At 28.0% G+C, this 15,673-nt stretch overlaps 1 protein-coding gene across 14 annotated transcripts in view; it reads left to right on the plus strand.

Annotated features, from left to right (window-relative positions):
* The window catches only part of LOC107454143 (uncharacterized), a 145,618-nt gene extending 132,121 nt beyond the window's left edge, over positions 1-13,497 (plus strand). For all 14 annotated transcript variants that reach the window (XR_015429419.1, XR_011637879.2, XR_015429418.1 and 11 more), the window contains 2 exons: positions 1,646-1,795; positions 12,362-13,497. Coding sequence is in view for 11 of the 14 variants with exons in the window: in XM_043049824.3 (XP_042905758.1) it covers positions 1,646-1,795; positions 12,362-12,512 (301 nt within the window). In the remaining 3 variants the exon portion in view is untranslated. The remainder of the gene's footprint in view (positions 1-1,645; positions 1,796-12,361) is intronic.
* Positions 13,498-15,673: the final 2,176 nt, after the last annotated feature.

Below are 15,673 nucleotides of genomic sequence, written 5' to 3' on the forward strand. Positions count from 1 at the left end.
CTTTATTTCCGATACAAGCTGGTACCCATCAATCTGAAGTTTACTGTACTTCAAGCTGCCTAAGGGGATTGAGCTCCAGTTCTTCACAATTCAGTTGTGAATTCTTCACAATTCAATGACAATTCAGTACGTTAAAAACATGACTATCGCGGCTCGACGCGTAAAGTACTTCAGTTATTTGTTCAGCAGCTTTATATATCTTAAAAATATAAATCGAATCAGAGGAATATTCTGTAAAAGAGGCTCTAAACCGTTTTTATTGGTGAATAAAAATATTCTTCCCTTTTCATAATTACGTCTCCCTTTCCCAGGACCAGCTATTGGTAGCGTATGCCCCAAGCCTTCACACTATCAACACGCTACTGGCTAAATAAATTTAACATTAACAATTATGAATAAGTCATATCAGTTGAAAAAGTATGTGATTTTCTCTTAAGTGCTGTGTTGGGTGTCAGTGGTTGAGGTACTGAGTTTCCATTGCCTAGGACAGAGCTCTATCTTCAGTGCCAGCTTGAAGCTCAGCTGTATGAACGAATTCACGTAAGTGTCAGCTTGTCTAGAAGTAAGAACGGTTGGTGACCAAATCTTAACACATAGCTTCACTCATACCGTTTATGTCGATATTGTCGAACCCGTCCTCCATGATCCCCTTGGCCTACAGCTGGCTGTTGCGAAAATATTTACTTTTTTTATTCGCTAACAGACGTTATTTCGAATGATATTTTTAAAAAAAAAACTTGAAAAATCAGTTTAGCTATTTTTTATGCGATGTTAATATTAATAACATAAATAACAAAAATATTAATAGCATAACATTTCTAAATATTAGTTAACAACCCCTTTAAAAAAAAAAAAACCCTGAATCCATTATTTTGAGAATAACACCGGGGAACAAATTTTTTGTTGCATTTGTACGAAAACTTGATTTTTTTAGGAAATGACATTTTTAGTCTATTTTTTGTCGAAATGTACAAGTGTAAAAACGTTATATGTATAACAGGTGTTGCTTAAAAGTAACAACGAACTTCTAGGGGAGTTAGGGCACATCATAAGGATTAAAATCGCATCAGAACCCATTAGCGGAAATGTCGTCGTATGCGGCTTGGGATGCTTTCCTATTTCGACCTGTTCAGAACAGTCTATAGTGGGAAATCTTATTCCCTAGCGGCGTATGACGACGCTTCTAGCCATGCACTGTTAATCCTGACGATGTGCCCTAGCTTTCCTAGAAGTTGATTGCAACAGTTACGTGACTCCCTGTTATATATGACGTCATACTTCGACTACAAAATGAAACAAATCTCATTTTTTAAAAAGAAACTGCAGTTTGAAGAGAGAAACTAATGGCAGATTTGAAATTAATGACGTGAAAATATCCAAAATCCGTTAAAAAATCTGCGACAGAAAACAACAAAAATTGTTCTCCGGTTAATTCTGTAGAATAATTTATTTCTAGAGTTTATCAGTATCATGTGGATAATATGCGTGCAAACCTTAATAAATAAAATAATTGTTCATATTTATTTATAAGTTATCAACCAACTTTGCCTTGCTTTTTATTTCCTACAAGATTTATTTTCTGCCACCATGTTATAAATGTGTTTTTTGTCCTTTCTCATAATGAAGATGGGTCATTGTCTTTCAGTGATGTAAGCTTTATAGAGTCTTCCCTCTCTTTGCCTCCAGACAATAAATCCTCAGAACTGCCTTTGCAAGAATCTGCCTGTGATAAAGACATCATAGATAGTGTCTGTTTACTGCCTGAAATAATTGTTCCAGTCAAATCTAAATCTGTGTAAGTTCCCTTACCCTCTGTTCTCACCTCCCCTTTGTTTTTATATGCCTATTGTTTTTATACAAATTTAGTAGCCAGGAACGTACAAAGTCGAATTCGACGACAATTTCGACCGGAGTCGGAAAAATTCTCTCTACTCCGATTCTTCGTAAGAAGCCTTTACCCTCCCGACCATAGACTAATAATATTATAAATTTATTATATTATATTATTATTTATTATATTTTAATATACATCAATTTATTATATTATTATATAAATATATTTTTCTATAATTTATATTAACCATAAATTATTTTGCAATAAATTTTGCTTGTAGTGATCAGGAAATAATTGATCTTTGTAAAATCTCCATTTACTCCATTTATAATAATAAACCCCATTAGGGATAGCTTCAGTTAATAATGACTTAACTCCATAAATAAACTTCATTTTGGATATAATACCACCAGCTAATTGGAAAATGGTCACACTTTTGATAGACAAATTTCCTTTGTCGATAATACAACAAATACTGTACAATCGGTCTACAGTGGACTGATCGTTAAGACACGGTTCCCATCAGAACACCGAAGTCAAGCATCACTGGCTGCGGTCAGTGTGTGGGTGGGTGACCACGTAGGGACCGAGGGTGTGCGGTATTGGTCCTTGTTAAACTGCTCTACCGCAAAGTGCTCGACTTCGCATGCAGGTCGTCAGGCTACCGAAGCGGGTGTGCCATCCTTTCTGCAGAGGATCAAAATTGTGATAGCATGTCTTCGGGATCATCCTCAGGGATGATTCCCAGACCGTCGCCAATAGCCCATTGTGCAGCTCTAGTGCGACGTAAATGAACTACAACTGTCTACAGTAAGAACTTCCCCCTCCCGCCTCTAAGTGGCTAACACAATACATAGATATAAAGGCAGAAAGATCAATCACTCGACCAAACGGACGTCACGGTGAACGTTGACATCACTGGTCTAGTAACTAGTTTGTACTCTATAACCACGCCCTCTAGTGAACTGCGGTGCTTGTTTATTGCAGCTGTACATAATTTGTTCTTTTTTAATTTGATTTTTTTAAGTTGTAATGATTAAATAAGAATTGATAACATTCAGTCTCTTTGCCAGAAAAATCTGCAATTCTCAAATTTTATGACACATTTTTTTTTCCTGATTTTTTTTAAAGATTTATAATTCGTAAATTTTAAACTTAATAAACAATAAAAAAAAAAACTAATATGTTATTCAAATTTAATTCTTTATATCATTCTGAAATTCAAATATTTCAAATAAAGTAAAACACAATTCATGTATTTACAAAAAATTAATAAATAACATAAAGAACATTTTAGTAAACATTCCAAGCTAATCAAAACATTATATTTCATATAAAACACAAGAAATTGGAAAATGATAATAATTGCTGAGATATAGTCTCATTATTGCCTGTTAGCGTACAATTAGTTTGCTAGAAAAACGTTTTCATGGTTTTCATTTGTGTGTAATGAAAATTCTAATTATTTTTATTCAAAAAGTCTTTCAAAATATGATTTTACTCCTCTATTTCAATTGCAAGTTACTTTAATTTCTGGGTCGTGTTAAAAGTTAAAAATATAAAAAAAGTATTTCACAACATCCACTTAGATGACAAATTGTTTGTCAAGGATGATAAAAAAAATTAATGGTTGAAAAAATAATTCAGTGCGATAATGAACATTTAGCTGTAATGTCATCATTGTTCAGTTATCTAAAAGACTTTTTAATGGTTTTCCTTTGCATTTAACGCAACATTTGATTTGTCTAAATTTTAATTTAATTTTAAATAATATATAGGTTACTACAAAAGCTTTTATAAACATGATTTTACTCTGATATTTAAATATTTCTGATTATGATTTCTGATTGCCGAAGAAAAATATTCTCTTTCTCTCGCCGATCCGAACCTTTCGTAAGTGATGACCCCACACCCCTACTTGAAATAGTTATACCTCGTTACCATAGTCACCGCCACGGGTCTAGACGAATGGCTAAGGGAGTTCTTACTTCGGACAAACTATATTTAAGGGACAGAAAACTAATATTATTATACTTTAAAAAGCACCAATTGAAACTTTTGAGGATTCTAGATACTAAGAAAGTGATAGAAATTTCGATGTATGATTAGTTTCCGTCGGCGATAATGTCTCGCTTGTAAGAAACGATTGAATCTTGGATAGTCGTGCAGTTCATGACTCCAATTGAAATTCGACTACTTTTACCCGTCTAACTTCGGTCAAAATTTTGTTTGTCGGTTACATCCAGTGGCGTGCCAGCCGGGGGGGGCAGAGGGGGCAGTCGCCCCCTCTGAAATTTTAGTGAGGGGGCAAATAATATGTTTCGCCCCTCTTGAAATTTAAACATTCGAGAAAATAAAATCAAGTAAAATTCCAATTAAAAAATAGTAACAAAGTAAGTTTTTAGAAGAAAAAAACATTTTAAATTAAACTTTGAAGCTATTTTCCTCTGAAATTGAAGTAAGAGGTTATAATAAATATAAAGACAAGGCTCTTTTTTTCAACTTAGAAGCTACTTTTCAAAAAGAAAACTTTATTTTCCTCTGATATTTAATAAAAGGGGGAATAATACGTTTCGCCCCTTCTGAAATTTAGACATTCACAAAAATGAAGTCAATTTAAATTAGTAAACTTAGAAGAAAAAAACCTTTTTTTCCCAACTAAATTGAGGGGGCGAGAGGTAAATTAATTTAATTTAATTGAGGGAGCGAATTAAGGAATTAATTTAATTGAATAATGCGTTTCGCCCTTTCTGAAATTTAGACATTCACAAAAATGAAGTCAAATTACATATTAGTGAACTTAGAGGGAAAAAAACCCTTTTTTTTCAACTAAATTGAGGGGTCGAGTTAATAAATTAATTTAATTTAATTGAGGGGCGAATGATGTGCTTCGCCCCTTCTGAAATTAGCCATTCAAGAAAATAAAGTTAGGTTGGTAGTTTTAGAAAAAAAAGGAACTTTTTTAAATTTAAAAAAAAAAAAAAAAAAACATTATTTTCTTCTGAAATTTAATTGGGGGAGCGAATAGTGCTTAGCCCCTTTTGAAATTCAGACATTAGTGACTATGAGGTCAAGTTAAAAAAAAAAAGGAACTATTTCTTTTTCTACTTTAAAATTATTTTCGAAATCAAAATTTTTATTTTACTGAGACTTTAAGTTGAGGGGGCGAACAGTGTGCCATTCGTGAAAATAAAGTTAAGGTAAATGGGAAATTTTAAAAGAAAAAAAGTTTTTTTCAACTTCAAAGTTGTTTTTTAAAAAAAAAAAGAGAAAAGAAAGCACTATTTATTCTGAAAGTTAATTGAGGGGGCGAATAGTGTGCTTAGCCCCTTATGAAATTTAGACATTCATGAGAATGAAGTCAAATTAAATTGGTAAATTTTTAAAAAGTCTTATTTTTTTCTACTGTGAAGCTATTTTTAAAATATAAAATTTCATTTTCCTCTGAAACTTATTTGAAGGGCGGCGAATAATATGCTTCTCTCCTTCTGAAATTTAGCCATTCGTGAAAATAAAGCTAAGTTAAATTGGTAATTTTAGAAAAAAAAGTACTATTTATTTCTACTTTAAAGCAATTTTCAAAATCAAAAATTTTATTAAAGGGCGAATAATGTCTTTTGCCCCTTCTGAAATTTAGACATTCGTGAAAATAAAATTCAGTTTAATTGGTAATTTTAGAAAAAAGAAACTGTTTTTTTCTTAAGACAAAGACTTTTTTTTTTACATATGATAACTTTCTATATACGTAATTAAACGGGGGAAAAAAACAATTTTAAAAACAAAATATTTCTTGAAAAACGCATTGCATATAAAATTTATCAAATGTTTAGAAAACTAAATTAATTTTATTTCTTTTACTCATCCCTGGAAAGAGTAATAAAAGGCATCCTTCACTGATAAAAATTGGTTTGAAAGAATCCCTTGACTTACAAGAATTTCCTTTCCACCCACCTTGGCATATAATTCTGGTGGCCAAACCCCCCACAAAGACAGTTATTTGACTCCTCAAAAACAGCCACCTCATGTTACTCTATGGGAAAAAGTACTTTTGCTTCTTTAATTTTCATTTTTATGGCCCTTTGCTCCTTTGACCTCTTTTTAAAATGTCAGATATCCACAAAACCATATCTTATTTGGATATCTCTTCATAAATTGTCTCAAACAAGCAATTATCTAGATTTTCTGAGAAAACAGATGCTTTAGGCTTTTAAGGGATCTAAACAGGGGAAGAATCTTGTTGACATTTTTCTCTGGTCATTTTGTGATGAGACTTTTAACGCTCTCTGTTGAATTTTCTTTTTTAGCTCATTTAATTACGTAATTTAAGCTATCGATTTTAAATTAAAGCATAATTTTTTTTAAATTTGTTTATTTGTTTAAATTATTTGGTTGATTTTTGTTGTTGTTTTTTTACATCAGTTTGATAAATTTAAATTAGTTGCAACAGTTCTTTTTAATCTAAATCGTGTCATCCATCAATAATTCAAATTCTTAATGAAGCTTCTCGTTGAATAACAATAAAACTTAAAATAAATTTTGAAAGAGGTAAGCAAATGTTTTCATTTCATTAAATTATTTAATACTTTAATAATTATGTATTTAAGTACTATTAGAATTGTTTCATATCGTTGTTCGTATAGTAAATGTTTTTATTATGTTCGTATATCAAATTCATTTATATAGTGGATTAGGTAATGATTTTACTGTTTATTGTGTATGGATTTTGTTATCAATTTATGTTAGGAATTTATTTTTTCTAATTGTAAAATAATATTTCTAATTCTTTTTGCTTTTAACAAGTTTATTTTGATTCAGAAATGAAAATCAACCTTTAATTTTTTTTAAAAATCACAGTCAATAAAAAATAATAAATAAAGTACGTTGAAATAAAAAAATTTATTTTATATTTTCGATCATTCTTTTGACTTTTAGGAGATACATTTTAATATTGGTTCTTTAAGATCATCTTTGTCTTTATTTTATTGAAATTAATTTCACATCTTTTGCTTTTATTACACAAAAGTGATGTATATTGTAGTTTATACTTAAAATAAATAAATAAAAATGACCGAAAAACTGTTAATTCCAAACAATAACATGATGGAGAAAGCATTATATCAGCTCGGAAAGGTGTTTTTTTTTTTTCCTTTTCTACTTTTTTAAATTTACCATTTTATTTTTTTCTTATATGATAACCATTATATATGATTGATTATGTAGAGCAGAATTCAAACACCAAATCCGTTACATATTTACTCTCTCATGTCAAATAAATCATTTGAAAAAACCTTTATAGACCAACTATAATTTGCATAAATAATAATTTTTATCTTAATACAAAAAAGTAACTACCATTTACATTTTTAACAATAAAAATGCAGAAAAAATTATTCTTAAAAAAAGCTTCGTTAAAAATTTCTATATTATTTTATTATTTTCAGTAATAAAAACTTTAATTAAACAAAAGATATATTTTTAAGAATGGGGCAATTTGTTTCCGTAGCATTGGAGGGAAAAATAATTTCAGCGTAATTATTGTAGTTTTTTTTTAATCATAATTTTACAGGATGGTCAAATTGTGTTAAAAACTTGGTGCTAAATAAGATAGTGAAAGCTTTTTTCATGAATAATTTTTTTAAATTTAAAGTATTAATTTTTGAAAATTTTAATGCTGAAATTATAAATGCTGTTGATAGAGGATAAAAAATTGATCCGATCAATACTATTATAATTTAACATTTCTTAAAAATGGGAATATTTCTCTTTATCCATTGAATATTTTTATTTTCCGTTTCCAATTTCGATTTAAATCCAGATAAATGAAACTGGAACAAGATGAGAAAAACCCTACACATAAAACTGCTTACATTTTATTTTTCCACATTTTTTAACAATTTTATTGTTCTCTTTAAAAATCCGAAAGCAATCCGAAAGAAATATTCATTGTCAAGACAAATCATTAAAAAAAGTTTTTTTTCGTAGGAAGAAAGTTGTATGACGTTTTTCTTTGGAATGATATTTGCTTTGGAATTTCAAATAAATAAATAAATAAATAATCCTGTGTCAGGATTGTTTGTCATATATAATTGCATGACGACGTGAATATATATATTCTGATCAGATACATGTCATTCTGATCAGAAGTTTCAATAGGCAAAATATTCAAAAATGATTGTTTTTTAAAATATAGCTATATTTTTAGGACTGGATAGGAAATATAGCTATATTTTTGGGACACACTAAAGTAACGCAACTTTATTTTTCCCTCGATGTTAAAGATATAACTGCCGAATATTTTTTTAATTGTGACTTTTTAAAAGGTGAGCATATGTGATACATAAAACTCTAAAAAATTTTCTATAACATGTGTTGAAAATTTTCGATTTGAAACCAATAAGTGATATAATTTTTTATAACAATATATTAAACAGATTCAAGAAGTTTTATAAAATTGAAACTTCATGACTTATGATTACCATTATAATTACCTTTTTGAACAGTGATACTTTATTAAATACTTTTTTATGATTATTTATTTAATTTTAAGTTTGAAGCTTTCATTGCAAGTGATATATGCACCAGTTATAAAAGTTTAAAATCAATATAACAATTCAGATACTTACTGAAATTGTCTGAAAAATTAAGTTAAAAAATAATAATAAGTAATAACTTTATAAATTAAATCAGCTCCAAATGTTATTCTTTTTTAATTATTATTTTATCTCATACGTCATATGGTAACCATATTATATATCGACAGAGATATACTTTCATCAAAGTTTTAAATTAAATCCATTTTTTGATGTTATAAAACCTTCGAAATACAATTTTCAGTATCAATCTGACTTGTTAATTCCATTATACTTGGCTTTCTGCATACCGTATAATAATAATAATCTGAATCAAAATATTTTTGTTTTATTTGATGGACTATATCCTTCGTTTAAATTTGTTTTCTTTGATAGACAATATCAATAGAACTCTTTTGATGTTAAGATTGTTGTTTTTATCTTCAATTAACATAAATAAAGCACGTCGCATGTTGTTTTTATCATCAGTTTTCAAGTTCATCATATCCAATTTTGTAACTTCTATAACTAATTTGTTTTTCATTTAGTTTACGTAAAATAATAAAGCTATAATATTTAGTCTAATTAAAAGTTAATTTCAGTAAAATTTTTAGAATTTCAAAATTTATGTTCAAAAGACAAGTTATTTCCTAAAAAATAATTTCGGAAAGCGAAAAATATGCAAAAAGGAAGAAGTATGCATCAAAGATCATGCATCAGTATGATAGAAGTATGCATCAAACAAAACAAAAAAATTGATAATTTCTTTTGAGATTTCGACTGAAAGAGAAAAAAGAAATCCCGGGGCAAACTAGAAATCATGAGCCATCGTCGATTTTATAGCTAATACATTTAATGTAAATTTCTGTTCTAATAATTAGTTTTCTGGATCGCTCAAAAATGAAAATCCTCGCCTTAATTTCCTATTGTTCATGCGATTTCCTGACAATTTTGAGGAATCTTAATTAGGAGAATATAAATTGTAAAGATAGTTCATTTCGAAGAAGCAAACAAAAATTCATAGCCGACATTTACACCCAATTCTTAAAAAAAAGTTTAAAACATTGTTCAGTTATATAAAGAATTAGCATTGCATTTTTTACTAAAAGTGATAAAAAACAAAGATAAAAGAATTTTTACATGCTAATTGGTCAGTTAAATGTGAAAATTTACGGAATATGTACAGAAGCGGCTAAACCGCGCCTAACACAAATTATTATTTCGTTCAAGAATAAACGTTATTAGGGAGCTCTTTCGCGTAATATCTCGCACGCTCACGCACTTTTAATTTGTGATTCTGTGCAGTGCAGGCACTTCAAATAATCTCGATTCGCGTTATTTATGTACGTGAGCGAGCGAGAGGCTTTCTATTTTATAGCAAAATCGAATAATGTACTGAGCGCAAATAAATAAACAAAGCGAACACTCTTAGATCGGATTTTCGCAGGACTCAACTTGAATGGCTCGAGAGCCTAACTTTAAGCACGCGAAATAATTAGAGTAGACGGTATTAAGAGTCAAGAAATTTCCTCCACAAAAACGTTTTGAATAAACATTTTTCTCTCAACGTATGCAGATTCCTTAAAATAATGGGGATAGCCGCAATCTGGAAAAAAAATGATCCCAACAATTTAGTCAGAGCCTTCTCATGTTTGCAATTTGTAATTTTCAATTATTAACAGGGCGATTCTAAGGTTGCTCAATAATCTTTTAATTTATTCCTTTTTTTTGTGCGTCAGACATAGTTTAATGCATTTTTTGTCAGTATACATGGCATAGTAATTTGATTTTTGTCTGACTTTATTTACTTTCTATATTTAGTCAGGTATTATTGAAATGCATTTTCCTCACATTTCAATTTTCAAACTTCGTAGGTAGTTTACTTTAATTTTTTGTTAGTTACTTTTAAAAATATTATTTTCTTCGGATTTTTTTCTCTATAATAATTTTTATTCTTCAGTCCTTGTTGTTTTTCAAATATTTTTAAGCTAAATGGGACACTTTTTGTTTTTGTTTTGTTCATTTTTGTTTACTCATTAATAAAATAATAAGTCTTCATAAAAACTATGTAATAAATTTTAAAAGTACCACAAATTTTTCAGATTTATTATTTTTTTAAATGTAAATGTTTGTTTCGATTTCATTTTTATCGGATTTCAGCTTTTACGTTGCTTATGTTAATGATATTTTTCTTAATTGACTTCTCTATATTTTGTTATAATAATTTAAATTCTTTAAATATATTTCATTTAATTTATACTTTTTTTTAAATATTTTGAAAGTATATAACATATAATTTCCAAATATCATTAGGTTTTTCAAAAGATCTATCCAGCTATCCATTTTTGTTTTGAATAGCTATAATTCGAAAAATAATATTACATTGTTCAGTTTAAAAAAAATAATAACCATGTAACCTCAAATATGCATTAAAATTTTGGTTATAATTTTACAATTAATTAATGGAAATTCCTTCATTTGTTTTAGTTTTTTCATTCCTTTTCCTTTACCATGAAAATTTAATTAATATGATAAAGTTAATTCTACTTCGATGAATTACAGCATATATGTTTTAAATTGTATATTTTCTTTTTCTTTGAATAGATTTACAATTTTTACCTTGGAATAAACCAGAAAAATCAGAAGATTTCTTTAAAATTCAAAGTAATTTTTAAATAAGATTTAATTTGAGAAACCAATCTATTTTACGTCCTTCATTTGTTGTAATTTTTATACAACTTGTGCTTTATCATTAGAATTAAATTAATATGATAAAGTTAATTCTCTTTTTTTGTATACTAAAAATTTGTATTCATGATCAAATTAAAATCTATGCCAGAATCAAAATGTAAATCACAAATTACTTTTGATTCAATATGTTTTTGAGAAGCAAAAAACCATATTATGTCATTATGATTAACCCTTTCTAAGGCCGTGGTAAGTATAATTACTCCCTATTTTTAAAGTTCATGGTGAACTGCTTTACCAATTTTAATTTAGGTTTCCATTTGTTAATAATTTCAGCTTTTTTGCAGTGCGTTTGAATGAAATTGGTTACAATTTGTTAGTTTAAGAAAACGTATATAAGTTATAAAATTTATAATTCCTTCTGAAGTATGTAGTATTTATAAAATTTATTTTATAAATAACTAGTAAGTTAAATAGTAACTAATAAGTTAAAACTCAATAAGTTTCAAATAGGTCGTGATAAATATACTTACCACCAAAAAAAAAATAATAATAATAATAATATTAAAATTTAGATTAATTTTTTATAAGCTAAATGGGTTATTCTTTCTTGTATCAATTACTATTCTTATATCAATTTCAATTCCAAAAATACTTTAATTTACCTTTACAAGAAATAAATGGCTCATTAAAGGGTTAATATGTATCCATAAAATGTCTTGCTCAGCATTAATGAATTTAAAGGAGTAAAATCACAAAATTAATTAATTAAATTTTAATACACTTTTTTTTAAAAATTTTTTCCGATTGATAAATCTTTTTTTGTTATCTAATTTGTTGGTGTGAATGTAATAGTTAAATCATAGTCGTCCTAAGCAATGGAAATAATAACAAATAATTAAAATTAGATAAATTACAATATTAAAATAATACAACTTATTTTAAAATACTAGATCGGACAAAGTTTATGACTTAGAATTGGCTCGCCCCCCCAGTCAAAATGAAGTTGGCACGCCACTGGTTACATCTCAGGTTTGTCAAAAATCACTGAAGATGATGATATACACAAGTTTAAAAACAATCTCTAAGAATAATGCAACATTCTGATTTTAAAAAATAAACGTAAGCCTGCAAGCAAGGAAAGATGTCATTAAACTAAATCGTAGATCCAATCTTTTTTTTTTTTTTTTGATTGTTTGTCTCAAAATGTTTTTCTATTCATCAATTTCTAGAAAGAAACACTATTAATTGATTTGCAATTTTATGTTAGGTTCCTTTTGCATATGATTCAAAAAGCTGTCAATAGTAGAGTGTGGAAAATGGACAGTGCTACTTTGTTGTTGCATGCTCGCTACACTCTCAGTGCTATCTTGGCTACAGCTGCTATGTTTACTTTAGTGATGACTTTTGTGCCCACTTAAAAAACGACCAAGAACTTTAATCATGTGAAAAGGTTGTATTATTAACCTTACATCTTCGGATGTGGGTAGGTTTATCACGTCAGATTCTTGCAGTAAGAGATTGGACAATTTTGGTAAGAGATTTGTATAAGTTCATTTTCAATTCAATGTAACAGAAAATTACTTTACGAATGTAATATATTTTTACTCAAATTTTAATTGATAGTGTTCTCTTGAAACAAGAATTATAAAAAAAAGAAAACAAAATGAGTTGTATTTTGATTCATGCTGATTTTAAAACAAGAAAATAGTTTTGGTAATTGATACAATTTTAATATAAATTTTAAACTTAATTGAAGCATTTCAATGCATTTGAATTTCAATATTTTTTGTAATTAAAGAGGATAACTGTAAAATTAATAGTCTCAAAAACATTAAATGCTTATTCTTAATTTATGCATTTTTCAATCTTTCAAAAAAGGCTTATGTATCAATTGTATTTTAAAAAAATCAAAAACATTTAATAATAAATTTGTTTTGCCTGTTTTTTTTTTTTTTAAGTAATTATTAAACTTTTTTTTTACTTCTGGATTACAAAAACATTCATAATTGAGTTCGTTTTGAATTCTTTAAATTTATATTAGTAGTTATCAAATTTATTTTCTTGATCTGTAAATCAAAAGTGTTTATAATTAAACTTTTTGTGTTTGATATATTTTCTAACTATGTAGTAAACATCAAATTTATTTTTGTTTTGAAAAATCTAAAACATTTTGCCTGATATATTTTTTAAGTAAGTAACCATCGAAATTATTTTATGTGTAATATTTGTAAATATAAAATTTGCATTTAAATATCTATTTACAATGTGTTTTAATCGTGAATATTTTTTTTACTGATTATCTCCACTTTAAACTATACTTTTGGTGAATTTTGTATAGTTTTTATTTGTAATGATACTATTGAGGTTTTATGTGCCAAATAAAATAAAAATGTAGCATTAAAATATCTTTTTTATTTAACAAGTTACTACAAAAGTTAACACTTTTACAATTAGTTAACACTTTAACAAGTTAACACTTTTACAATAAAACATATTAAAGAAACAAAAATTAATTCATGGAGCAAATTAGGCCGGGATAACCTGGTTTGCAAGTCGCTGGCCGCTTGTTTGTGAGAAAGGGAGTTCGAATCCAGCTGGCGGAAGACTACCTGTGTAGTAAATAGTGACTGGTGCATGTAAATCTGTCGGGTCACAAAGTCCTCCATGTTCCCATAATAAATCAATACATTTGGGGGTACTAAATTGAAGATTGGTCGCTCTCTGGTTCAGGTCAATGTGTGGGAGAATACCTCCTATAAACTGATGGGGCAGAAGTCGAATTCTTGGCCATAGGTAGCACTACTGCAAAACAAGAACACACCCCCTCTACCTTAATGACCAACAACAACATAGAATGAACTCAATTTACTTAAATTTAGGAACTGTTAGGGATTATAGCCTTCCTTGCAGGATACATTACTTCATACACTTTGGGAATTCCCTCCCTTTATGGAAAAGAAACTTAGTTAATAATTTTTATTTGAGTTAACAAGCAAAGGTTTTATGTATATATATAACCTATAGAGCATAACTTTTGACAATTCCTGCTTATCAAAAATTCATAGCTGTCTACATAGTTGCCGACATGGATAGGAAAAAATCTAGTAGATTTTATGACATATAAACTTCCTGATAACTGTTGCATAATTCACTAAATATATTACATATAGGGAATTTTAAGGATTTTTACTGTCATCAAAATATATATATATATATATATATATTTTTTACTAAACACAATAAATGGTCTGCAATATTTTCCATTTATGATTGACATTAAATAAACTTAAATTTGAATATTTTTATTATAATTAACTCATAATTTTAAATACTAATAAACAAGTAATTTATTTATTGATAGTTGAAAGATTTTTTAAAATTAGTTTAAAACAGGAATTCTGAATGAAATAAACTGAAAATTTTAGAACAGAAAAAAAAAAGCTTTAAACTGATTATTATAAATGATGAAACTCGCTTCATTATGTATTAATAATATTTATTTAAATAGTCAAGCAAACAAAAAATTTTGTAAAAACTCTATTTTGATAAGGATCTTTTAAGGAAACTTACTCAGTTTTAGGGAATTTTCTAAAATGTACGAAAACTAGGAGAAATTTTATTATACCAGTAGTCTACTTGTAAATCTAATAGAGTTGGCAGCTATGTGTCTAGCAATCAAGAAACGAGCTCTCAATAAGATTATTAGGGAATTTTCTAAAATGTACGAAAACTAGGAGAAATTTTATTATACCAGTAGTCTACTTGTAAATCTAATAGAGTTGGCAGCTATGTGTCTAGCAATCAAGAAACGAGCTCTCAATAAGATTGCTGTTCCTTAAGATGAGGGTTCATCTTGTAATTGCCAGACAGTACTTAATTTAGTCTGCAAGGGAACAGTGTTGGAACTTCAAATGCTTTCCTCGGGAGAATGCTATCCTGCTTGAGAAACTCTTCATGGCGAATTCTCATTCTCTTCCATTGGCATTTAAAAAATTAGAGAAACGAGAGTTCAGGTAAACCTAGAGTACCAAATGCCAGAAATTATTTTTTCTTTCCAAAATGCAAACAAATTATGACAGGATAATTTCCCCACTGCGTAATCCTGCCACGATTCTCTAGCCTTTTGAAATGAAAAAAAATTCAGAATCGGAACTTAATAGTTTCCTTTTTACTTTGTGTACCTGAACTTGCTTTTCTCTAAATTTTGAAATACAAATAGAGGTGGAATTTACTATGAACTGATTCCCTAGCGATATAGTGTCCTATTGAAGAGACATCATATTTTTAGAAGCGTTTTTGGTATTACAACATTATAATTTGAATAACGTTATATTTGAAATTAAAAATCAAAAATTAGCGCATAAAGCTATAAATGATTATTCTTGTAATAAAAATTAAAGAATTTTTCTATGTTAATAGCAGGAAAAATGTTTTGCTTAACCAAAAAAAAATTCTCAACATATAAATACAATTGTAAACGGTAAAATGGTTTTTAAATACTAAATTCACAAAATTAAATTACGTTTATTTTAAAAAGATTTAAAAGCATGTTTAGGTTAATAAGTTTTGGATACATCTT

The sequence above is a fragment of the Parasteatoda tepidariorum genome, chromosome 9 (assembly GCF_982258835.1).
Source record: "Parasteatoda tepidariorum strain Cologne lab strain chromosome 9, Ptep-v5.0, whole genome shotgun sequence".
NCBI lineage: Eukaryota > Metazoa > Arthropoda > Arachnida > Araneae > Theridiidae > Parasteatoda > Parasteatoda tepidariorum.